Raw genomic sequence first — 26,243 nt, 5'->3', positions numbered from 1 at the left:
TAAAGCAACAGACTTTCAAAACCGCAAGAGGTCTTTGTATGAGGTTTCTGTATCAGCTTAAATAAAAAAGATACTTTTGAGTTAACTTATGTCATGTATCTTTGGTAGTTGAGCAAATTATCTGGTCTGTCCCGTCACCATACCCGACTCCCTACCCTACCCTACCCCTCGCTAATTACTCTATTTATCAATGAATCAATAGTATCCCATGATGCATTGTAAGCATTTACTTGGTTACAACAGACAAACATGGCGGACGGCATACCGGGTGAAGGTTTGCTCGCATTGTCCTCAGTTGTTTGCTATTGTGGGTCGCTACTGTGCTGAAATTCTCCCTTTGTTTCTTTGAACAGCTCCTCAAGAACAAGTCTCTTTGGTTCCCCCAGAGGAAAACGACCACAGCCAACCTGAGGTGAGGTCCAATTTCTAACTGACTAAATTGATGACATGCACAGACCAGTTGCATTGTTGTTGTCATAAGAGCCTTAATTACTATGTCCTAGCTTTCATATTGTATTTTACATCTAACAGAAATTTTAAAACAAAAGTACTATTGACAATTCAGCTTGTTGGAGAAAAAGCTATTCTAGGCCCACTCATTTCTCATGCATGTTCATTTAATTTGGATTCTTCAGCTGCTGCTGACATGCACTGTCCTTTGTTTTCGTTCACAACAATCCGATAAAACTTACATTTTCACGTTTACAGAGATGGTAACTCTGTGTACCAATTTTTAATTTTGAAAGCCTTTGCCAATAACATGTTTTTAAATTTTAAACTAGTAATAGTTATCACTGAAGCTGCCCCTGCTTTCTTTTATTTCTGCTGATTGAAAGCAATAATGCATCAGTCAATTCCAGCAGTGCCCATCCTCCCCTCAGGCAACCGCGGGGCATTTGCTCACGTTGTCAATCCCGGGGATGGGGTATCCGCGATTTTATCGCGGCCCGGGGGCTGGGCATTTGCGTACCCTGGGGCGATCCCTGGGCATTCGACACACGTGTTTTGGAAAGTGCCATGGATGAGTTCATCGGGAAAGACAAGGCATTTGTCGAACAATGGTTTGTCCGTCGGGGACTGGAGGAACTTGCAGATGTTTTTAAACGTATGTTCTCTCAATGTTAGATATTTCTTCATTACTTGTAAGCATATAAATATAAGTGACAAGGTGAACTAAATTTTGTTTTATATCACAAAACAATCACTGACGTGAACACGACTATTTCGCATTTCGCATTCAAAACTAGCCTAGCATTTTTTAAATTCATGAAAGTGGAGTTAAAATACTTAAGGTTTGCGAATTCAAATGATGCGATCTTCAAGAGAGATCTTGCGAGCTTAAAATGCAATGCATCATCATTTGATTCTTCACAGAAAAAGTAGCCTGCGAATACAGGCGCCTATCATCGCTTGCGGCTGGGGGCACGTCTGCCGCAATCCCAGCTATCCTCTAGCAAACTGTTAAAAACAAATATAAAGAAATAAATATAATCAGAATCAACTAACACGTACTGTTGTCCTTGAAGTCTTACCGTTGCATTAAAATACTGAACAGTTGACTGTTTTATTCACTGATTAATTAAAAAACTGCAGAGGTGTTGGAAGGTGACGATCCCGGGGGCAGGGCATTTGCCCTCTTTCTTCGTCCCCATTTAGACAGCTTATGTGTCCCCACCCTGGGGAATTTGCCCATTTTTAAAAAAAAAAATGCTAATGCTGAGGGGTTAGCCCAGGGGGGGGGGGGGGGGGGGGGGGGCATGGGCACTGATGGAATTGACTGATGCATAATATTGAACATTATTGTATGAACTAAAAATTTTATTTTTTTCTGTAAACTATATCACTCATACTGTTCCAGTAACTTAGGCATCTTACCATGAATCTAAACCAACACATTCTATTTAACTCATTCTATCACATGATATTTTTTACATAATACTCTCGCAAAGCATTTACAGCAGAGCAGTTTACCATATCTCATGAGACAGGAGACAAAGTACGTTCTGGAAAAAAAAATAGGTTGCCTTCATGGAAACTAATATATCTTTTACACAAATTTCACTCGGTGGAACTTTATAGGGGAAAAAATGTTAAAAAATTATAGCGAAACAAAAAATTATGCCAAGCTACTCAGCTGTTCCAATTTGATGCTGAAACAAACCATTTGTCTTGATATAAGAGCGAATGTATCTCAAAAGCAGAGCAGAAGTCAAGATTTTTTTTCCAAAATGTAAACAGGAGTATTGTGTTACGGTCACCATATATTCAAATTAGAGTCAAGCTTTTTGTCCTCAATGAAAAATGCTGCCAAACATTTGCATTTACATTTGGATCCCTGCAAAGTCACCCAGCTGTCACATGAGCTCTACGCCACATAAGATTAACCAATACAAATAAGTGACCTGAATAAATGAGATGCCAAAGCCGAAGGGTATTTAGCTATTTAGTTGCAACTGAACCACACTGGCCTTGAATTTTTAGTATACTTCAGAATTTCTTTTGATACCTTCTGAGTTGTTTTTCTCCCAAAATCCATCTTCAGGATCTTTGAAATCTTTTTCAATTTGTCCTAGATCAGAATCAAAGTAAATGTATTTGATTGCGCTTAAATCCTCAGGCAGGCCATATTGTAATTCAGGGCTCGACACTAACTTTTCAACTTACTAGCCTAGTGGCTAGTGATAACTTAGATGTTACTAGCCAAAACGTTTTTTTACTAGCCAAATACTTGTGGTTGACTACCTTATTACATGAAATTTTTGTGACACATTTATTTCGCGATTTGGGGGTGCGCATATTTCGCAACACTTAAATTCGCTGAATTTGCTAAAATTTTGTATTTTGAATCACTTTTATTTCACGTTTTTGAGTAAGACAAAATTTATTTCCTTGGCAATGCTACTTAAACATGTCTTTGAATTTAGTAAACTTTATCAAAGGTACGATAACGTCAAAAGTAACAAAAATGCAGTGCGGTACTACATGTCAACAGTAACATAATGTGTTATGTTCCCGACACTTACTTATTCGCGTCACTTTAATTTCACAACTTTTTTTTAAATCATGAAATTCACAAAATTAACGTGTCGTGAAAATTTCAGGTAACAACAGATTACTGGCAAGCACAATATGAGTGACTCACTTTAATACATAACGTTGGTAATTATACCGTACTTAAACTAGCTTCAAAAAAATTACAGTTCCCGAAAAGACTTTCAGGACTCTGTTTTTCTCTGAGACTTCCTTGGAAAATTATCAAGACCCCCAAGACATCACTGTAAAAACTGTTGAGACTTCTTCACAGACAGGCACCGTAGAAATATTTCAAAAGCAAAACAACTATCTGAACAATACTGTAAACTGCCGTTGGGGAAATGCAACTGCTAAAATCAGCTGGTCTAAATGTCGAAGGAAATGAAACTTTCTCATCTAAATATTTCTGTAATGGTAAGTTTGTAAGTGTGCATACAACGACAAATCATCAATGTATTGTTACACTAAATGAAATGTTATCCCTTTACCAAGCCTGCAAATAATTTTTGTCTATAAGCAGGTCATTTCTCAGGCCAAAGACAAGTTTTGACCTGACAAAAAGCCAGTCTGATCGGACAAATTCTTTTTTGCCGCTAGAAACTTAAAATAAGAGACATTTGAGACATTTCGGTATTTCAGACTTTGCCAAAATGTTGGTTGCAAATTCAAATGGCTTAAAAGTAAAGTCAACTGAGTGTAAAATTGATACTAGCACCAGAAAGGGGACCTTTACAGTAAGTCAGGTATTATTTTACCCCTTGAAAATTGACAAATTTACAAACGTTTGTACCCCTAGTTTGCCTTCACTCACTGGATCAAGTTTCCTGCGTGGACAGCTTGTCAGTGCAAAAACTGACCAAAACTCACTCACAATAACATTCAGAGACTTGAAAATTGGCTGAAATGAATTCTTCAACTTTTTCTGAAAGCAAGTTTCCCTCGACAATTTTTGGGGTCAACTGAATAAATAAATTTGTGTAGTTAGATGAAATTCAAATTGGAAGTGGTCATGATTACAAAGCGTGACTAATTTGTACATTCACACTTTTCACAAAAACATGTCTGTGGTACGGAAACTAATTCAAAATATATTGAACCACAGACGTAAGAAAAAACTATATAGAGCTATAAAACTGATTTTTGATCATATGGACTGGTAATACATTTGGTTTCGTTTTAGTGGTTTTAAAGTTTTTGAAAGCGATTGCATTCAGATAAATGAAACGTGAGAATTTGGGCCGTGTATCTAATTTGCATAATATTTAATATTTTAGGCCCAGTTCAGACGCCGAACTTTCAATGAGCCGAACCAAATACATTTAATTAAGTACATGAAAAGTTCGGCGTTTGAATCAATGAATGAGTTGCCAGTAATCGGATACCCATGTTTGCGCAAAGAACTCTGGTATAGTCAGGGGGCAAACATTGCAAGTCGCTAGAAGGAAATGTATGGCGAACAGTTGTTTCGATGCCCAAAAACATGGTTTTGGGGAGAGATCAACGCTTTTTTGCCGTTATTTTATTGCGAATGGATTTTGGCAATGTTGATACATGGAAAATGTAAGTTTTTGTTTGAATAACCATGAAATAAGTGATAAAATTTACCGATAAACTCCCTTTTGCTTGCCTACGGTTTATTGTGAAATACATTGAAGAGAATATTGAAAATTTCAATACACGCCTGATCTCGAGAGGCTACCTGGTACAAATGGTAGAAAAAACCCCTCCGAGAAGTTAAATATAAAGACAGAAAAGAAGCTCTAAAACAGAAATTGAAAATTGTAGAAGGAACTACTACCCTTTGTTTCGGGCAATTTCACTCAACCGTCAATACCAAACTTTGGAAATGCGGCATAATCACGCACAAATGGCACTTTTTAATAGAAATACTCAGAGATATATTCAAGGAGCCACCCCTGATCTGTTATAGAAAAGGAAAATCACTGAAATACGTGCTTGTAAAAGCAAAGCAAAGGCTTTGAGCAACGCATGAGTCGCCCAGACTCATTTGACATGAAATCAACCCCAGACAGTACAATGATTGCCACCGGACTTATTTCCAGTATTATTTGTATGACTGAGCTTTCAAATAAGCCAAAAGTAGCCTGTACACAACTTAAAAGGCCTTACTGGGTTATTTCCTCTCGATTTATACCTAATTAATTTTGTAATACTTTCAGACCATTACGCGATGTAAATTTCACAATAAACCTCACACAAGCAACGAAGTTTATCGGTAGATTTTGTCACATATTTCATTGTTATTGAAACAAAAACTTACATATTCCACGCATGAACATTGCCCAAATCCAGTCATGATAAAAACGACGGTGAAAAAGCGTTAATCTCTCTCAAAAATCGTTTTCTTGAACCTCAAAACAACTTTTCGCCATACATTTCCTTCTAGCGACTAGCAATGTTTGCCCCCTGACAATCTCAGAGTTCTTCACGTAAACACGGGTATCCAATTACTGGCAACTCATTCATTAAGAACGGCTATTTGAATTTGGAACGGTCCAGCCGTTCTTCCCACCTTGCTCAGCCGGGAATTTCGGCTTTGGAACGGCTTTGATTCAGATGTCGAACCTTTTGTGAGCCGAACCTAATGCATAAATTATTGTAACGTTTTTACAAGCAGTTTTCGCTTTGTCTGAAAATCACTGACATTTCAGTGTGATTTGGTTTAAACTAAATAAAGTTCGCCGAATTAAGTTCGACGTCTAAATTAGCGGGTGTACTTTTGATAATTTGGGTCGGTCCAAATTAGAATTAAGTTTGGCTCATGAAAAGTTTGGCATCTGAACTGGACCTTAGTCAAGTCAAATTACAACTAAAAACCACAACGCTTGCAGATAACAAACAACGAGTAACAACATATAAGACCTCAGATTCAAGTAGTTTTTCAGACGAACGTAATTCAGACTAAATGGGGCTTCACAATCTTTCAAGACGCCACTGCAAAATGCGTAAATTAACACAAGCCTGAATAGTGGCGCTGATGTGGCGTGTTTAAAATTCGACGTGACATTTGAGACAACGCATTGGACATGATAAAATTATTTCTAAGAAATGGAATAAAAACGAAACTGATAACAAAGCCTTTTTGCGTAGTATTGCGTGGCAGTATAATAAAATAACTTGTTCCATATTCGGCCACAAATTTCTAAATTATTTTTCATTTAGCAGAAATGCCTGGTCAGAGTGACCGACCAGACTAAGCTTTTACCTGTCAAAACCTCAAATTTACCGAACAATAATACAATTATTGTCCGATGACCGACTGTTATTTGCAGGCTTGCTTTACAGTTCTGCAGTATTTTGCGCATGAAAACAATTTCGTAACAAAAAAGAGCATTGATGTGTGTTTTCAGAAAATGCTATCTTGTTTGTCAAATATTTCTTTCAACAAAAGTAACATGTTCAGTTCCCCATTTACGTACCACCCAGCGAAAAGTGGACAAACAGAAATTTGCATAGTTTACGTGCTGAACAGCACATGCCCGGTACCATGATATGTCCACAATGAAATTCTGACCTTGTTTCTGAGAAAAGTGTAAATTTTGTGTTTGTCTTCCTTGAAGGAGACAGAAACTAGTTCAGCCAATTTCTCTTTGTTGACTAGCCAGAGTGGCTAGTGGAAATCAAAAACCTACTAGCCAAAACTAAATTTTTGCCAGTCTGTGGCTAGTTGGCTACTGTTAGTGTCGAGCCCTGTAATTGCAGTGTATTTTTGACCTTGAAATGCTGCTCGAAGATGGCAAAACACAAGCTCATGGTTGGAAAACCTTGAAATGCTGCTTGAAGATGGCAAAACACAAACTTGTGGTTGTAAGAACCTTGAAATGCTGCTAGAATCAATGGTAGGACATGGCAAAACACAACCTCGTGGTTGCAAGAATTACATGTACTGGACACCACCTTGCACGCTTGTTAAAACATTACCCGAGACCATTGTGCACACCTAGTTTCATCAAATCAGGAACGCAAACTACAAACATATTTCTTTCTTTTTTGAAATTCCTGGTATGTATACACCCAGGGAATCCTAGGATGCCTCTTCAGGTTTTGGCCAAAATACTGCTGGGGCAATTATCCTTATGATACACATTTTTTATTGTTTAGTTGCTCAGCTGTACACTTACTGACAGTGACATTCAGTCATGAGGAACTTGGAAGTCAATTACGGCTTAGACCCGGGGGGGGGGGGGGGGGTAGTACTCCCAGAAAAGTTGGGTGGGGGTGTGCGGCCTACTTCCCTAAACCCTTACCCTATTTATGACCAAACTCTGCTATTTTTGTTACCCTATTTATGGCCTGGCCAAAAATTTGATACCCTATTTATGACCATTGCGGCTGGCACAGTTACCCTAAACGTAAGCTATGAAGGGCTTTTGTTGACGGTCTTATTGGTAATGATGAAAAAGTAGTTTCTTCCGAGAAACATATGTAATTCAAGACTAAAGTGCTAAAACCATACCCTAGTTAAGACCAAAATGGCCAAAATCAATACCCTATTTATGACCAAAACAGCTGGAAAACCCTACCCTCTGGGGCCACACACACCTATATAGCCCATAGAAGGGAGTACCCCCCAGGACTTAGATCACCTGATGTTGACATATTTAACATTTTGCTTGAACCAAAAAATTTTATTTCTCCATTATAAAAGTGTCAGACTGAGAGAAGGACATAGATTGGTTTGCTTGATTGTCAGAACTGGCATAAAAAAGAAATATACTGTGAGAGGAAACTTAAAAATTTTAATCTTGTCTGTGAAAAGGTTTAAGAGGGTCTAACATAGGTTTCATTAATGGCAGGGCACTGCTCAAATTGACCAGCTGTGAAGAGAACTTTACCAGGCTGCTTCATTGATATTTTATGTGGCACTGTTCCTGTCTTTTTTATAAGACTGTCTAGAAGTCTTCTAAAAAGTTGAGCTTATTTCAAATCAAGGAAACCACAACTTTGCTTGTTATAGTACGTGCTATTTCCCTTGAACTGGATTTTCTGCCTGGAATTCTTATCCTGATACCCTCGTGAAAAAAATCTTATGAAATCCCTTGATCCGGGATGAGAGTGAAAATGGAGGTAAAATGACAGGATGGAGCCAAAAATAGTGACAGGATACAAAATTGAGAAAGCCTTGTTTGCACCCTTGTTAAATGCCTGTTTTCTTTTCTCATCAGGTTCCTCCTCAGGAAACCTCTCCCCATGCGGAAATTGGTCTCACAGACCATGTGCAGGTAATGTATAATAAATTTCAATGCTTCCCAGGTTATAAATGGAGAAAGGGAAGGTGTATCGGAAACATCCAATTTTTGAGAGTGCTTTGGTATTGGCTGTGCAGTCTGAGAAGATTTGAGGGTGGGATGAGTGGTGCTGCACTGAAATTTTATTCAGGGAATTTAGGCATAAAATGGAAGTTTCAAATGTGTTCTTAAATGGGGAAATTCTAAAGTTACTGAGTTTTTTTTGATAGAAAAGAGGGTGAATATAGCTTTTCGACAAAAACTGGGACTCTCCACTAGATCTTCCCCTGGTAATAACAGGGCTGTCATTAAGTTTTGATTAACCTGTAGCCTTGATCTTCGCACCTGTAAGAACTTGTTACTTTATGGGTGAAATGTATCAACTACAGGCAGTTTCACCCATACCATCAAGAGCCTATCAAGCATACTCAACCATAACAGTTGTTAGAGGTTACAGTCCTTAATGATGGCCCTGAGATATGCAATAAGCTCAATGTCGACCTCACAAGTACACTGCTCAGCCACACACTTCATCTTAGACGACTGTATGTAACTGTATTAGCAATAATTATAATAATTGGAAGTGGCAGTTCATGGACACTAAAAGGTGGAACCCTTTATTATTGATTCAAAGAAAATGGTGGAAAAAGAAAAAGAAGCTGCTGAGAAACCAACAAAACCAAAAGTAGAGTTGCAGTCACTACCAACCAGGGCATATCTGGACCAAACAGTTGTGCCTATTCTTCTACAAGGTCTCTCCACCCTGTCCAAGGAAAGGTAATTAAAAGTCAAGTTTTATTGTATTAAGTGAGAAAGAATGTAGGTATGTACTGTGATTTGGGTTAGCCTTTGGAAACTTCACTACCTTGTGTCACAGTGTAACTTTTGTTGCAGTTTTGTCATCTCATTGTATATTTAAGAAACAGGGAATGGTGTGCTTGCACTGCCCAGTGCAAACACAAGAGACAGTTTGATAGATTAGTCTTATGTGAACCCTCATCTATATAGCACAGGTTTACATAAGTTGTTTTGAATTTTCTTAAACATTAGCTAGTAATTATCATGCATCAGGGTATGTGAACAACAAGTACGAATTTTGTATTTCTTATATGAGATAAAGCCAATTTATTTCCAAGAAGAATTATTGGTAGCTAAATAAATGAAGATTGATTGATTGATTGATTGATTGACCAATTGAATGTCTTTCTGCAAGAATTTGTGGGTTGCAACTTGCATAATGATCCTTCGATAAATTTGCAAAATGCAATAACACTGCTAAAAATTTTTTAAACAGAATTTTTTTTCTTGCTTACTGTTAGTCTTGAGAACATTTCTGCAAAGTAGCAACAACATCTGGACCCATCATTATTGAGTATAGGCATGTGTTCATCCAGTTATGGATCAATGTGCATGCTGTGGATTTACACACTGCACATTTCACTAGCTATGTATATGGAAGAGCAAGATACACCTTGACTACTTAACACAACATTGTGCATTGAATTTAAGACTACAAGTCATATGTCTCAATGTGCTATACAATATTGCTTTGTCTCTTTCAGACCACCCAACCCAATCGAATATCTGGCGACGTACTTACTGAAAAACAAAGAACAGTATGAAGAGAGCTAGTGATGTTGAGCTATGCTGGCTTCGTGATTGTAAATTTAGAAATGCAGATGGCGCAGGACACTTCTATATCCCCGTACTGATCCCAGCAATTTTGCAGATCCATTCACAGAACAAATAAAGTAAACAAGATAGTTATAAGACGAGAAGTAATTTTACTTTCACCTATGTATATGAATCACAAGATACTCTCACAACATGATGTTCACTTGTTTCAGCTGAAGGGCCTCTTTTAATTATGAGATATAAAAATTCCAGGGTAATTACCACAAAAATTACTGGTGTCAAATTTTTACAGACAAGACCTTCATCACATGTAAACTTGCAATGTTCTACTCTCTCAACTTTCCTCGAGTGGTTATTTTGGGTGTTGTGATCTCTGTGACTTTGTACTACTCTGTGTTTGTAATATACCTTTGACAATGAAGTATTAAATAGTTGTCTTGAAAAATGTTTATTTTGCTTGTAATTAATATGGTGGGGAGAGAAGTTTTGTAAATGGAATCAACACTAAGTTTCAAACAAGGCCTGAGGAAGATAGGCACTGGCTTGGTGCATATGTTTGTTTTTCACGTTCTTTCCTGCTTTGTTCACTGCTTGGTACAAAGGTCTCCTGAATACCCTCAGAAATGCTGTTTGAAAACTAAAATAACCAATGATAAAATTTTATTGTCAGTAGCCTTCAAAGAGTTTCTTTGCGGTACTGGTTTTGAATGTTCTGGCCCTGACTGGTATTGTTTGTGGTAAGTTATGGTCCTCAACCCTCCTTGGTCTTACGCGCCTACTAGTGTGCTCCTCAACCCTCCTTCCCTCCTCACTGATTTTTTCTTTCAGGGAGGGCAGCTGTAACACAGGCCACATGGAACGTTCCTTTTATTTTCCACCGGAGCCACTGGCTTTCTATACAAATGATGAGCAATTTTTGGCCGAACGGAAAGCGAGATTGCATTCCTTTTTTCCTCTTCCCCCGAGTCCGGACCTTTATATTTCTTTCCAGTTCTCCCCAGTCTCTTCCGAGTAGTGAAAAAGAAAAATGGCGACGGTTTTTGACTAAAGTAAGTGAAGTGATAGGGAGAGGCATATTTTGAGGCTTTCTTATGGCCGGCAGGTTACGATTAATAACATTTGATGCTTGTAATACGCTATTTCATGTTCGAGGCTCACCCGGAGAACTGTACAGTAATGTGGCGGCTCGTTTTGGCGTCGACATTGAGCCTAAAGCGTTGAACGATTCGTTCAAGGACTCATTTCGAGACTTCTACAAAACATTGCCAAACTTTGGCGCTAAAAGCGCAAAGACGGGTGAAAAATGGTGGTATGGAGTGGTGAGACAAACGTTCCGTTCCGCTGGTTATCACGATGAAGCAAACTTAGCTAGAATTTCTTCTGTATTGTACAAAGAATTCTCCACTGCATCTTATTGGCAGGTTTATCCTGAAACATTTGTTGTGTTAGAGCATTTAAAGAATAGAAACTATCATCTTGCCGTAATATCCAACTTTGATGAACGGCTGGATGTCATTCTTGAAAGTCTCCGCTTGAAGGAATACTTCACATTTATTGCATGTTCTTTCGATGTTGGAATTTGCAAACCTTCTCCAGAAATTTTTCAACTTGTTTTGTCTCATTTTGATGTCAAAGCTGAAGAAGCTCTACATGTTGGTGACAATGTCAACTTGGATTACAAGCCAGCTGTTGAACTAGGAATGAGATCATTAATTGTCAACAGGTTTTGCAAGGACTATTCCAAAGATAGTGTTGATCCTAATCACATAATACAGGATCTAAATCCTTTACAATAACTTTGAAATTCATCTACTGGTATTTTCATTGGGGTTTTTGAACCCCAATAGAAATTGCTGGTATCTAATTTTATAAATGGGCTACCTTGCCATATTATATGCCATATTATATGGCAAGGAAGCCTTGAGGTACATCTGAGCTTTCGGACTGATTTTTTCTGGGTCAGGATTTTGCCATAAGGAATGTTTTCATGGATTATTGACCAAGCATGAGGTCAAGATAGCTGGATATTGGCCAAGTTCTTTTTTTTTTTTTTGCATGTATATAGACTAAGACGGGGTCGAGGTCCATAAACTCGGAAAAAGAAGCCAATATCCAGCCATCTTGACTGAACAAGCGTGATCAATAAAAGATTTATTATATGGCTTTCAGAAAAAAGTTCTTGTGGGACACAGCAGGTAGCCTTTAGTGGGCAAGATAGGGTCATCTTGCCTGCCTGGGTAGCCAATCACAGCACAGGATTTGGCTCATTATTTGAACACTGAAAATGTTAACTATTTTTTGGATAGTATGTTTCTAACACCTTAAATTAATAAAAGTAGCATTTTGCATTTCTCTCACTCTTCCTGCCCTTCCCCCTTCCAGATTCTTTGCACCTCCTACCCGATATTCTCCTGGTCTCTCTCTCCCCTGTGCTCCCCGACTGAAGTGCACATTGTTAAAGCCTCCCTTGATGTCCGCAGCAGATCTGGAGGAACTCGAGGAGTGGAATGTGGGGGACAGTGAGGAAAAAGTGTAGTGGAGGGGAACCATTGCATTAAATATACCACTGATTTTCCTCCCAGTACCCCAAAAAGACAAATTGCTGATGATCAGTAAGCACCTTTGCATGTTCCAATTTTCCAGGCATAAATGTCATTGCAAAGTAAAGAAAAACAATATGCTTCCTGGAAGAAAGTTACCATTATTTTTATAGGATGGCTGGGGGGGAAAGGAGTAAGAACTTTAATTACATGAGGTAAAAGAAGAGGGTTGGAAGTGGATTTCCTGCGTTCAAAGGAACAAGGAGAAATCGGAGAATTTTACAACATGGCGGGGGTTATAATTAAAAGGTCACGGGGCCGGGATGTGGGAAGTTCTGTCCCGTCCCCTGGCCCCTACAGACTAGCCTCGACTCGAGGTTAGTCGACATTATCCCAGACTCTCCCGTCATTTAACGGCGGGAACATGTTTCAGTTCAAGCAGTCACTCGAGAAGACATTAATTAGCGATTTTTAAGTTTCTATGAGTCATCGAAAATCACCAACGAACTGGCGAGAAGGATGTCTTCGGGGGTGTCTTTCCGTAGGTACTTTTCCTCTGTAGATTCTTCGTCGTATCGGGAAAGACAAGAAGAGGAGTGGAGTCCACGAAGCCAAGAAAGCGACCAGGATTCTGATGAAGAAAACCACGAGTCAAACGTGATCACCATAACTGACTCCAGCACAAGTTCATTGGAATCTCCTCTTCCTTGGACTAAAAATTCTTCGTTTTCGCATTCCTCTCTCTCTACAAGCCTTGTATTACATTCTCAAGGTGGTAAGGTATGTCAAGAAGGTGGCTTTTCGACAGATTCGTCGAAAGAGTTCATTCCTAGGTCAAGATCGCTTGTGATCGGAAAGCGTCCTAGAGCTGTTGGACTCAAGGATATTGATCTGACAAGAAATCCTGCCGCAAAGCATATTCGAGAAACAAAGGAAGCGAACAAAAGCCCCAAGAAGAGCCACTTGTTCAGCTCTTTATCAAGACACATGTCTTGTCCATCTTTCAGCAGCCCCAACGAAATCTTTCCCATAGGACCGTCTGATAGACATGGAAAGACAGGTAAAACTGGTCAAACCCGTTTGAATCGAGGGTTGAGCTTTGACTCGGACTCACAGCTCAGATCAGCGATTGTTTGCAAAAGCCCACCAGTAGAAGTGACCAGAAAATCAAGCGGAAATGCCGTAACATTATTTAGTTGCCCAAATGATCAGGTCAATTTTGACACAACTGATAACATGTTACAAGTACATTTTCCAGTGGAAGAATCAGACTGTGACTGGTGTGACACAGCAACTCCGCATGTTGTACACAACAGTAGCAAACTCTGCTTACCACCTGAAGTTATTGATCTGACGATCAGTGAAGAGCCGCCTGGTTGTAAATTAAACAATTACAATGAGCAATCAAATTGCCAGGAAAGCTCAGCCAAAAATGGAGATGTTTCTAAGCCAAGTACAGCTGTTCGAAATCGTTTACCGTTGAAGGGGAAAATGGCCAGGAAAAAATCTGAGTTTTCTTTTAGCGATGATGAGGATAGTGATTCTACTGAATGCCGTGCAAAAAGGGGCAACGAAACATCACTGCAACCAGATGACACTAATGAACAATCACAAAACAGGCGACACTCTAAGCGGTGGTTTTTACAAATGTGCCTTATTTTTGTGTTATGTGCATTATCTTTATCAGGATACTTTCATGTTAACCCTCACGGCCTTTGTCTAGATAGTGAATTCAGCAAGAATATTTCAGGCATTGGCAGTACCCTCAAGACTGAGTTATATGGTCAACACATTGCTCAGAAGCTGGTCACCTCGGCGCTGAAGAGTCACTTCAACAAGCAAGACATAAGGAAGCCACTTGTGCTGTCTTTTCATGGCTGGACTGGAATAGGCAAGAACTTTGTCAGCAATATTATAACAGAACATTTTTTCAAGCGCAAGACTCACAGCCCCTTTGTACACAAGTTTATCATTCCACTTCATTTTCCTCACGAATCCGAAGTTGAAAGCTACAATGAACAGCTACAGAGATGGATCAATGGAAATATATCACACTGTAGAAAGGGTGGCTTGTTTATATTTGATGAAATGGACAAAATTCACCTTGGCATGATGGGCACAATTAAAGATGCCATCTTGGATTACCGAGGCAAGAAAGCTGGCTATGGAAATGTGGTATTTATTTTCCTGTCAAATTCTGGTGGCGAGGCAATTAATCGACATGTACTGAATCACGCTCTTGAGGGAAAATTGAGAGAATCCCTAACATTGGGTGAACTGGAAATTATTTTCCATGGCATTGTAAAAAAAATGCCAGATGTTTGGTTTGCAGACCTATTGAAGTCAGAAGTCATTGATCAGTTGGTTCCATTTATTCCATTGGAGAGGACACATGTGAAGCAATGTATCAGAAGGGATCTCATCAAGAAAGGTTTCCAAGTAAAAGAGGCGTTAGTCACAGAGATTGCAGATCAGATGGAGTACTTCCCTGAAAGATATGAATTCTTCTCAGTGTCAGGGTGCAAGAAGGTGTCATCCAGAGTGGATGTCGTCATGGGATGAACTGTGGAGCTGAGGTGGCAGTGATGAGGCTTTCTTACAAATGTGCAACAAGGACTGATTTTTCTCATCTCTGGACACTTTTAAAGTGTCATTAAAATGACTATACATTCAAGGATGCATCACTTAGACCAACTTTCTCCCAAGTGGAACGATACAATGTTTGTTAACCAGTGAAGAGAAATTTTGATGGCGTGATTGGGACAAAAGGGTAATATTTAAGAAATAGAATTCATTTTTAGTGCTTCTATTGAGTTATAAAAACACCACTGGAAGTTTAGGAGAATGAGAAATGCTTTGGGAACATAAGCTGATAGGTGAGTGCTTTCACAGCTTTTTCAAGATCTCCGAACCTTTTGCAAGTGTTTCTATAACTTGATAGAAACATGAAGAAAATGTTTTCTATTTTTTTGGTTAGAAAACAGCCCAAAGAAAATAAGGAAGATGACTATGACAACTTTTCTGTGTTTCTATGTAGTTTTCGTATAAATCTACTGGCGTTTTATCACGGATGATGTTCTCTGATTGGCTACGCTACTCACTATCTATTCTGTGATAGATAGTGAGTAGCGTAGCAGTGTGTGGTGTTTTCGCAGTGTCTGTGAAGACAATTCAGATAAAATTTTGAACGACTGGTGGATTTATACTAAAACAATTAGATTATTCACTCTCGATTTCTATGTGTGATAGAAATCTCAAGATCATAATCTAATTGTTTAATAGAAGCCCAATTTTTAACCAATCAGTATGCATATTTTCATTGGGTTATTTTCTAGCATGTTTTATTATATCTCTCTGATCGTTCATGAACTGTGGATGGTCAGTTTTACATGCTGTATTCTACAGTACAGTATGCTAAATGAAAAACTCTGATAAACCCACTTGCTACGTGTTTGACCTGCTGTGTTTTTCTTTTTCCAGACTGAGAGATATTATAAGCATATCTTCCACCTTGCTTTTTACAGGACAGTTACATTCACTAAACTGATATGGATCCTTATTTTGTTCTGCATGTTGCTTGCACTCAGGCTGTAAATCAACAGGGAAACACTTGATCCATTCATGTACATGTATCTTACAAAACAGACCTCAACTGGGTAAATTTTATGTCATATCTTCTCAGGGGGCAGGGGACTCTCTTGTGAAAGGGTTGTAGATGCTCATTATCTTGCTAAGGATTATTGTTAATAATTATGGTGTTCAGGATTGCCAAGGGTTGCAAGCAAAGAAATATAAAGACATTGTCATACTGTGTTGGTGGCCCAGACTGTTACACACAAAATTAGTACTCTAATTCAAATTTTCCTCTGAGCATCCCCGAGCCTGTCACATGCCAGCTCCCTCTCAGTAGCCTTTGCTGCGGGGAGAGGAAATCATGACAAAATTGGTAAGATTTTTCCATTCAGGCTCTTGTGTCATAATGGGAAATAACAATCTCTCACTCAGATTTCACTCTGTTTGACACTGAAAAGTTGGCTGGGAGAAATCTGGGTTCAAATTTAGGAAAATAAGAGCGAGTGACCAACAAATTAGGCTGATGGATATAAATTATTAAGTTGGAATTTTAACTGTAACACAAATAATCATTTTGGGGAGCCTCTGTCATTTAGGCCAATTGCAAGTTTTTTGTTTGCTCTTTGCTCAGTAGTGTAAGAAGATATTAAATGCAAGTGAAAATGGCACATTTTTGGTTCTTGTTTTTGAAAGTATACTGGCACCTTAATGACAAAAAGTAGTATTTTACATTTCTCTCCCACTTCCCACCCTTTCCCCTCCCACCTCCCATGCACCTAGGGGTTTATTGCAGGCTGGGCACTTGGCAGATTGACTGTCAGTGGGAATGATTTTACCCACCTTGTTTGACCATCTAGAGGAAAGTTTTCCTTTTAAAGAAGTTGAGTTCAAACAGTTTTGCCTGCCTGTTAAAACCAGTTTTCCTCCTACTGAAAACTTTAATGAAATCTCTGCCTGTCTTGTATTCTCTTCCCCTGCCCTCCCACACTGGAAGTGCACATTGTTTAAAACCTCCCTTGATGTCTGTCACAGATCCAGAGTAACTCAAGGGATGGAGTGTGGGGGATAGCGAAAAAAAAGTTATACCACTGAATGTTCTCCCTAATAACACTCCAAAAAGGAAACTTAACTGGTGATACCCTCCTACTGGTTTTCTGGATCCCTAACCTTCCAAATTTCAGTTTGGCTTCGTAATTTCCTTTATTTTTTTGGCTTTTGAGATTCCTGTCCCTTCAGAATTTCTGATGATCTTCCATGGGTGGGTATAATATTTTCTGAGGGATGACATCCTTCTACCTAGAGCTGAAATGTTCAGAAAATGACTAACTTGACTCCTTTATCCCACGAGTCCTGTCGCCCGTGTTGAAAATGAACGATTTATTCCATAAACGCAACAAAATTTATAACAATATTCATCTGCTTTTCGACCCGAACGTCGAGCTCACGTTTTTTGTTTACAACATGTCATCACTCGGACCTAGTCTCCACTCGGTAAATAGGCAACGCGCCTTACACAAAATGAACACAAAATTTCAGTTCGGAACATCCTCCCGCCCGATGCAGGGAGTGCATCACTACATGTAACTTGTCAACCAAGTTCAATAGAGTTCAACTAAAATGTTCAACAAGGTCTCATAAAGTTCAATTAAGTTCAGCTGTGCTTCAATTTCAGCTAAAATAGTAGTTAACTGCTCGGCATCCAACATTGCTTTGGCAAATAGTTTCTTCAGTGGCGTCTTGACACTCTTTACAAGACGTTCATAAAAGCCACCCCACCATGGGGCTTTTTCCACAATGAACTTCCACTGAATCTTCTTTTCAGACAAAGCACTTTGGGTCTGGTCTGATTCCAATACTCTCCAACATCGCTGTAGCTCCTTGTTAGCAGCCTTAAAAGTTTTTGCATTATCCGACCAAATAATGCTGCACATTCCTCTTCTTGCAATCATCCGTCTAAGAGCAAGGAGAAATCGCTCAGTTGTCATATCACATACCAACTCCAAGTGTATTGCACGGGTAACTGCACATGTAAATAAACAGATATAGACTTTTTCACCACTGTCTTTCAAATACAAAGGACCAGCAAAGTCTAGACCCACGTTGGTGAACGGTGGTGCAGGCTTAATTCTGTCTTCAGGAAGTGGTGCCATCTGCTGACCAAAGGGTTTTGTTTGGTAATGGCGACAAATTAGACAGTTCCTTAGTGTCTGACGGACGGTCGATCGTCCCTTGATCACCCAAAATCTCTGTCGCAAAAGTGACAAAGTGTGTTCAACTCCAGCATGTAGTTCACGGCTGTGAATATCATCAATTAACAACTTAACAACAGGATGGTTAGAAGGCAGGATAATAGGATGTTTCTCCTCTTCTGGCAACAGTGACTTGTGAATTCTTCCTCCAACACGAAGAAAATGACTAGTCGGACACATAAACGGGTTTAAATTGGCAAGGTTGCTGTCCTTCACTGGACCATGCTGTTTACATGACGCAATTTCTTCAGGAAAACCTGCTTCTTGTACATGAGATATCAACCATTCTTCTGCATTTTGTATCTCTAAACCAGTTAAAGGGCTGTCAATTCTTTCCTCTTCTTTCACTCTTGAGTTGCTAACGAATCTTCTGATCCAAGCAACAGTTCTTAGCAAGCGACTATACTTGCTGAATCTTGTGAAGTCAATAAACGGCTCTTTGGGTTGCACAACACAACTGACACTAGCTTTACTCTTCCTCTCTGGGTTAACAATTTCACTGGAGGGTTTTGACCTTAAATCCTCGGGCCAATCTTTTTCGGACTCTTGCAACCAAGAGGGTCCTTTCCACCACAAATGACTCTCTCGTAACTGACTTGCAGATAAACCTCGGGTAGGTAGATCAGCTGGGTTCTGCGGTCCTGGACAATACCTCCAAACACTGGGATCCAGCAACGACTGAATTTCAATAACACGATTAGCAACAAATGGTTTCCACTGTGAGGCTACTCCTCTAATCCAGTGTAACGTTGAAGAATTGTCTGTCCAACAAACAATGCGGCTAATGGGACAATCTATTGCACCTTTGACATAGGTGCAAAGTCTAGCAGTAATTACAGCAGCCATCAACTCTAAGCGCGGTAGGGTAATCTTCCTTACAGGAGCCACTCGGGTCTTGGACATCACAAGACTGGTAGATACCCTTCCATCTTCACAAACAACTCTCAGATAAACTGCAGAGGCATAAGCAACTTCTGACGCATCACCAAATGCGTGTAGCTCTACTTTGGGGTTCTGACCTAATGGCAAATCAGTGTAACATCTAGAAATTTGAAGGTGTCCAAGTTCAGAAATCTCTTGAACCCACTGATTCCATTTCGATGAGACTTCCATGGGAATTTCCTCATCCCATCCAACACCCTTGGTCCACAAGCTTTGAAGAATTAATTTTGACCTCACTGAAAAGGGTGCGATTAGACCAATCGGATCAAATATCTTTGCTGCTAAAGACGCCACCTTTCTTTTAGTGTACACTGTCTTTGATCTCGACTTAACAATGTCCACATCAATTGTAAAGACAAGGTTGTCAGTAAGTGTATTCCACTTTAATCCTAATGCTTTTGTGATTGGATGTGCTTCTGCTAGATCACTTTCCAGGCTGACAAGACTAACTGCTGCTCTGTCCCTCTCTGGTATGGCCTCCATAAGCTCAGATGAATTGCTTGACCATTTTGTCAAATTAAAGGCAGCTTTCTGCATAAGCTCAGTAGCACTTCGCTGTAATTTCAGCGTTTCCTGCACATTGTCTCTCCGAAGCAAAGTCATCAACATAAGTGTTCCTCAAGATTTCATTTGATGCAACAGGGAATGTTTCTTTACACCTTTTCACATGCTCTTGAATAGTGCCAATGGCAAGAAACGGACTGGAAACAACTCCAAATGTGACCCTTGTCATTCTGTAAATCTTAGGCGTGGCCTTGGGGTCCAAATCTCTCCACAGATACCGGTGTGAATCTCTGTCTTCTTCTTTTAACCGAATCTGCAAGAACATCTTCTCTATGTCACCCATGATACCAACATAATTCTTTCGAAAACACAGAAGAATTCCGACCAAATCTGGCTGTAATGCTGGGCCTGGCTCTAAGCAGCTGTTCAGAGAGACACCATTGCTATCTTTCGCTGATGCATCAAACACAACTCTTGTCTTGGTTGTCTGCTTGTCTTCCCTGATGATCGCATGATGAGGGAGATAAAACACCGGACGCCCATCTGTTGGTGTAATTTCATCACAAGGTACTTCTTCAGCAACACCGTTCTCAACATACTTGTTAATCGCTTCTCTGTACGATGCAGCTTTCACTGGCTCATGGAGCAGCTTCTTTTCTAGATTGTACAACCTACTTTCCGCTTGCCGGTAATTATCTTTCAATGAAATGCAATCTTCCTTCCATGGTAAGGATACTTCATAGCGACCATCATTGTATGTTAGTGTCTCTTTAAACTTCTTCAAGACCACATCTTCTGCATGAGTAGTAGAAATTGAACTTTCAGCAAGTCTGACACCAATGGACTCCAAATCCCAGAACTTTTGTGTTTCATTCAATTGTTCTTCAACACTAATTTGAACATTCATAGACACAGTGCATTCTTGGCCATGACCACCTGTTGGCCCACAGAAGACCCAACCCAAAGTTGTGCGAACTGCAACTGGCTCACGGGAACCCCCTCTTACAATGTCTCTTGTCACAAAGGAATAATAGAAATCCAAGCCAATAAGCACATCAATCTCTTGTTCCTCTCTAGGGAATTCTTCAGGAAATGCTATGTTTCGAAGGTGACACCATCTTGTTGGATGAATATCCACAGCTTCAGCTGGCCGGCATATTACTGGTGTAGTAAGTGCCTCAATACATTGAGGCTGTCCAGATTTGTCAATAGGTGCCACAGTAAACGCAGTTCTCTTCCGCAAAGTGCTCTTGGTGGCCTCTCCACCAAATCCAGAAACAGCAATTTTGACACTCTTCCCATCAAGACCAAGCTCATCAATTACACTCTGCCGAACAAACGACGTTTGAGAACCAGGATCAAAGAAACATCTCACAACTTTTGAACACCCATTTGATCCACACAAAATAGCTGGTATGGTCTGCAGGATCACTTTTCCACCTGAGCTCACTGCAACAGAATTTGCCACAACTGAGGACGGCAAAGCAGGACCTGACGACGAGGGTAGTAATTCCGAGGCTGATTCCACCTTGACTTCTTCCAAGGGAGGACGAGCTGAATCCTGATGCAGGAGACTGTGATGTCTACCTTGGCAATGCTTGCATGGAGGTTTCTGACACACTTCGGCTCTATGACCAGGTTCAAGGCATCGGAAACACAGGCCTTTAGACGTTGCTTTTCTGAATCTTTCTTTCACAGGTAATGACAGAAAAGTGACACATGACTTCAAACCATGGTTTTTGTAGCAAATGACACACTTGCCCTCTTGCGTTGCCGCACATAATGCAGAGGTGGATAATTTTTGTGACCGGTTAAACTTGAAACGGTTTTCACGATTTCCAAGATTTTCCTTTGCCGGAGCTTTGGAATCAAGAGAAGGAGGCTGTGAAGACTCTTTAGCTCTTATCAGTTGCTCCAAGAAAGTAAACAGTATTTTCACTTCCACACAGTCCTGTTTAGCTTTCTCCTCATTAAGCTCCAATTCCCATTTTTCCACAACTTTTTTTGGCAGCTTGTCAACTATTAGAGGCACAAGAACTGGAGCCAAAGTTTCAGAATTAAACTTTTCACCAAAGGACTCAACAGAGCGAACGTGACCTATCACTTCATCGTAGAATTTACGCATGGAGGTTGCATCATCAGAGCTCAAACGTGGCAAATGGATCAAGGATCTTACATGTGCATCAAGTATTAACCTTGCATGCCCGAATCTTTCCTTCAAGATTTCCAAAACTGGCTTGTAATTCGCTTGTACCACTACAAAACCTTTCACCGCTTCAGCAGCCGAACCCTTTAGCGATCTCATCAAGTACTCTAATTTTTGGACATCTGCCAACGACGGATTGTCAACCACTGAAACTTTTATCGACTGATAATAGGGTTGCCAGCTCAAAACATTTCCGTCAAAGGTTGGTAGATTAATCTTGGGTAGCTTAACTTGTACTTGAGAGGACGACTGGGATACGGGTGGATTGCTTCCTAACAATTGTACTTCGGGAACTTGTTTACTTGCCAAATAACTTGTCATTTTGGCCATGCTTTCAATTACACGCGCTTCGTATTCATTATGGCTCTCACATTCCGCCTCGATCTCTTCATCCTCTAACATTGTGCACATCGTGGCTTGCACTTCCTGCAAGTCACTCCACTTACTTGCGACATTATCTTTCAACACTTGAACTCGTGCATAATTATCTTGTTGTGACAGGGCTTCGTCGATTAACTTCAACGTGTCTGTGACAGATTTTCTCAGGAATTTTCTCTTTTTCTTGATAGCTTCTAAATCTTTCGACATTTTGAAAGACCACAAATTTTACTAACCTCATATAATCGCAACAATTACAGGTCTGCACATTCACAGAAGTTCCTCTCGTTCAAAGTGCTGATGCAATACACATGTGGTTTGTTTGGCGCCAAATCGCCGATATGCGAAAATCAACTTCTTCGCAGTAATAAACGGATCCAACTCTCCTTTTGCTCGACCAATCGTCGAAACTGTTTCTCCAAATCCAAAATCCGGCTCGAAGGACCATGAAAATGAACGATTTATTCCATAAACGCAACAAAATTTATAACAATATTCATCTGCTTTTCGACCCGAACGTCGAGCTCACGTTTTTTGTTTACAACATGTCATCACTCGGACCTAGTCTCCACTCGGTAAATAGGCAACGCGCCTTACACAAAATGAACACAAAATTTCAGTTCGGAACACGTGTTTTCCCTTTGAGTGGGTTTCTTTCGTGAGAACCGACCCTTCTCGTCACGCAATGGTGGTTGTGTTTCTGGTGGCAGTTGCGCCTTTGCAGACACTCCAGCTGTTTTCGGCGTTTCATCGCCCAGGGAACTCAAAGCGAAGCCTCCAACCTTAAAAAGTACACCGTGACCACTCTGACTTCCTTCGCGTACGATCACGACCGTCTTCTCTCTCCGATGTCGGCGCGATAAGTGCTGCGAATTGGCTTCTCAGTTTAACCACGTCAGTAGAAGACGAAAGAAGTGTAATGTTAAACACATTTCTAGGCATTTTTTGAGGAACACTTGTTCGGGACAAAAAGGATAGCGGTAAGTGGAACGCGACTCGCGATAAAAGTCTCGCCGTCATGTTTACTTTTGTTTTTTCTTTTCTTTTAAATACTCACGCGCTCGCGCCATTCGTACCCATGCTTCGCGCGCCAAAAAACTATATAGAGCCACCTTAACATCAAGCTTAGAGACATGACTCAGTAATCCTTCATGAACCTACTCATTTTTCAGGCATAAACCCAATCGCAATACAAAATTCCTTTCAATGATAAGCCTCTTCTTACAACAACCCCCCACCCACCCACACACCCCCTCCCCTTCACCTCCACCACCAGCTCCACCTTTGAAAAGAAGCCTTTTGCTTCAACCAAGGGCTTATTAGCTGGAATTTGATGACATCTCTGTGGCAACAGGACAAACAATAATTACTTGTCCTGTGTTAATTACCAGAGTGTTATTAGGGAGGACATTCAGTGGTATATTAAGCGTTTTTGCTGTCCCCCATACTACACCCCTTGAGTTCCTTTGGATTTGCAGCAGACGTCGATGGAGGTTCCCCATGTTAATTACTTACAAAGGAATGTGAAGTGTGGGAATCCCCTTTGAAGCTATTTAGGGTCTGAAAGTTCTTGTGTAGCATACTACTTGCAAATGCCAAGACTTCAGCTCACAATTATTGCCCTCTGCACACACCACCAATGATTCCAGGAGGTAATCATGTTCTCTTGGGAGAGATTTCCCATCTATCACAAGGTAATCAACTGCTTCATTCTTATAACCCACATAAAAGGGTAAAGGAGAAGGTAGGTGTTGATCACTAGTGTTTGATATTCACTTCCATGCTGCTTAACACAACAACTCACAACTAGAAATTGGCAAACAAATCTGGTATCTTTATTCACATGTGCTGACTGTCAGAGGAATACAAGTGGTAAGGTAGTGAAGGTAGCAATTATGGCAGATAACTTTTCTTTGCTAAGCTAAGCAGGAATATTAATACTGACTACAAAGGGTAATAAAGTTCTTGGTTACAAACATTGTCATTATTATATCATTAATTAATTATTTCTTTTGTTCATGCTGTTATTTTACTTTCTCTTTCATACCCTTGAAAGGGCCCCCTCAATCAGTTTGCATCATACACAAGAGTAGTTATTTGGTGGTTGCCATTTTCTGCTGCACTATAAAATATCGCTCACATAAGGTCATTTCTACTCAATGCACCCTAGTATGTTCAATCCATCTTGCAAAATCTCGCTCACAGATCTTACATCGTCTGATCAAAGACAGGTGTCCAAATGACAACACCACCAAGTGGCCACAATGTACACCAATGGAGAGGGAGGATATTCCAATGTTAACTTGTTTAAATTAGCAGGTTATAGATAGGGAAGCCACAGCACCTGGGATTAAACCTAAACCACGATTACAAACTTTAAGACTTAATAATTGCTACCTCACATGATAGAGAAGCACTACATTTATGCCTCTCCTTGGGAATTGAAAATGATTAATTCATCAATTCCCCAAAATAAAATAAGAAAGGGAAAACAACTTTTTAACACTATTAAACTAAGGTACATTAAAATACTGCACTCCCACAAGATACACCTACATACTTACATAACTAAGTATTATTGCGGCAAGACTGAAACACTGCACGTGCTTTAAGGAATTATGTTTCCAATACCCTTATTATATAGGGACATGACAAAAAGAGCTATTAATGAATTTCCAAACAGGTGCACAAATAAAGAGAAATGTTAAACCATTTCTCTTAATTTGAGTTTTAGCATTGGCCTGAAGTCTGGATTTCACTAGATAAAAGCATAAACTTGCAGACAGGAAAGGGCACAAGAGTCCATACAAACACAAGCTATCTACAACACTCTTCCAATATTGTTATTTTGTTTTGATGTTATCTCTGTCATTTGATGTCCTCAAAACTCTGATTTGTAACCACTCAACAAAGCAATGAAGATAGTTGCAAGTATGACAGAAAAGTAAGAAATCCATTTACACACAAGCACACTTCGATTTGTGTGGTCATGCTGGCATTCCTCAGTGTTTTGTACAGACTCATGCATTTCACCTGAGGCCTGCTTCAATCGATACAGAAGTATTGTCCAATGTCTAATTTTGGCAGCCAGTTACCAACAGACACCTCAGTCAAGTTCTGGCTGATAAACATTCAGGTGCGAATCCATGCAAATTTCCACTGTTTTACAGAAATTGGCCATATTTTTTAAATGACTCAGAAATCCAGATAGGGTGACTTTACGAGTTAAAATCGAAAACATTTTCTGGGAAAACATGCCCCAGGACCCCTCTACAAGCTTGCACCTTCCATGCTCGTTGTTTTGGAAATTGGTCACCATTTAGCGTAGATCCAGCAAAAGGAATTGACCTCAAAGTTACATGCCATTTACAGTGATTATAACCATAGAGTGGTTTTCAGTTGAGTGTTATAAAACTAAAAACCAAAGTAACCCCTCTGGCCCGTCACAGAGGACACAAACAATGCAAAGAACCAATCAAAAACTCTAAATTCATGTACCTAATAACAAGTGCCAGATGAGTGTACCAGCCAGTTATATTTGGTTTTGCTCTCATGCCTGACTGAATGACAAAGTGTAGCAGAGTAATCTAATGCCCTGGCAGAAGCGAATTACTTTCAGCACTCAAGTGAAAACGTTTCTGTTCACAACCAAAGTTAGACAAGATAGTTAAGAAGTTATTATGTATCAAATTATGTACTTAGCTCTGGCCCTATTCCCCAGTTGGGGGACAGAAACAAGTAAGGAACTTAAGAAGTATTAAACTATTGAAAGAGTGCCAAATAGATCATCTTCAAGTAAGTGGTACAAGCCAATTTCTGTCCGGGAGTTGGCATACCATTTACCTAAAACACAAATCAACTAGCTTCCCCGTGTAAATGTTATTATAAACAACCTAAATAATCTTTATCATGGCCATTTTAATAACATTACATT

General features: G+C 39.8%; 5 protein-coding genes across 5 annotated transcripts; 3 read left to right on the top strand and 2 right to left on the bottom strand.

The window, feature by feature from the left end:
- Positions 1–167: 167 nt before the first annotated feature.
- On the top strand, positions 168–10,347 carry LOC145483639 (protein dpy-30 homolog). The gene is made up of 5 exons (XM_081462175.1): positions 168–274; positions 354–412; positions 8,220–8,276; positions 8,917–9,059; positions 9,845–10,347. Exons 1-5 carry the CDS (start codon positions 250–252, stop codon positions 9,912–9,914), a joined length of 354 nt encoding a protein of 117 aa, XP_081318301.1. The 5' UTR covers positions 168–249; the 3' UTR covers positions 9,915–10,347.
- Positions 10,348–10,457: 110 nt separating this feature from the next.
- Positions 10,458–11,722, top strand: LOC145483638 (haloacid dehalogenase-like hydrolase domain-containing protein 3). The gene has a single exon (XM_081462174.1). It carries the CDS (start codon positions 11,009–11,011, stop codon positions 11,711–11,713), a length of 705 nt encoding a protein of 234 aa, XP_081318300.1. The 5' UTR covers positions 10,458–11,008; the 3' UTR covers positions 11,714–11,722.
- Positions 11,723–11,738: 16 nt separating this feature from the next.
- LOC145483635 (uncharacterized) lies at positions 11,739–16,698 on the top strand. The gene has a single exon (XM_081462171.1). It carries the CDS (start codon positions 12,977–12,979, stop codon positions 15,017–15,019), a length of 2,043 nt encoding a protein of 680 aa, XP_081318297.1. The 5' UTR covers positions 11,739–12,976; the 3' UTR covers positions 15,020–16,698.
- A 930-nt stretch (positions 16,699–17,628) lies between these two features.
- LOC145485600 (uncharacterized) lies at positions 17,629–19,704 on the bottom strand. The gene has a single exon (XM_081464242.1). It carries the CDS (start codon positions 19,702–19,704, stop codon positions 17,629–17,631), a length of 2,076 nt encoding a protein of 691 aa, XP_081320368.1.
- A 58-nt stretch (positions 19,705–19,762) lies between these two features.
- On the bottom strand, positions 19,763–22,519 carry LOC145485599 (uncharacterized). Its single transcript, XM_081464241.1, has one exon. It carries the CDS (start codon positions 22,517–22,519, stop codon positions 19,763–19,765), a length of 2,757 nt encoding a protein of 918 aa, XP_081320367.1.
- Between the last annotated feature and the right edge of the window lie 3,724 nt (positions 22,520–26,243).

This window comes from Orbicella franksi, chromosome 4, assembly GCF_964199315.1.
Source record: "Orbicella franksi chromosome 4, jaOrbFran1.1, whole genome shotgun sequence".
In the NCBI taxonomy this organism is placed as follows: Eukaryota; Metazoa; Cnidaria; class Anthozoa; order Scleractinia; family Merulinidae; genus Orbicella; species Orbicella franksi.
Note: the sequence above shows the minus strand (reverse complement) of the source record. Positions and strands in the feature narration are given on the sequence as shown.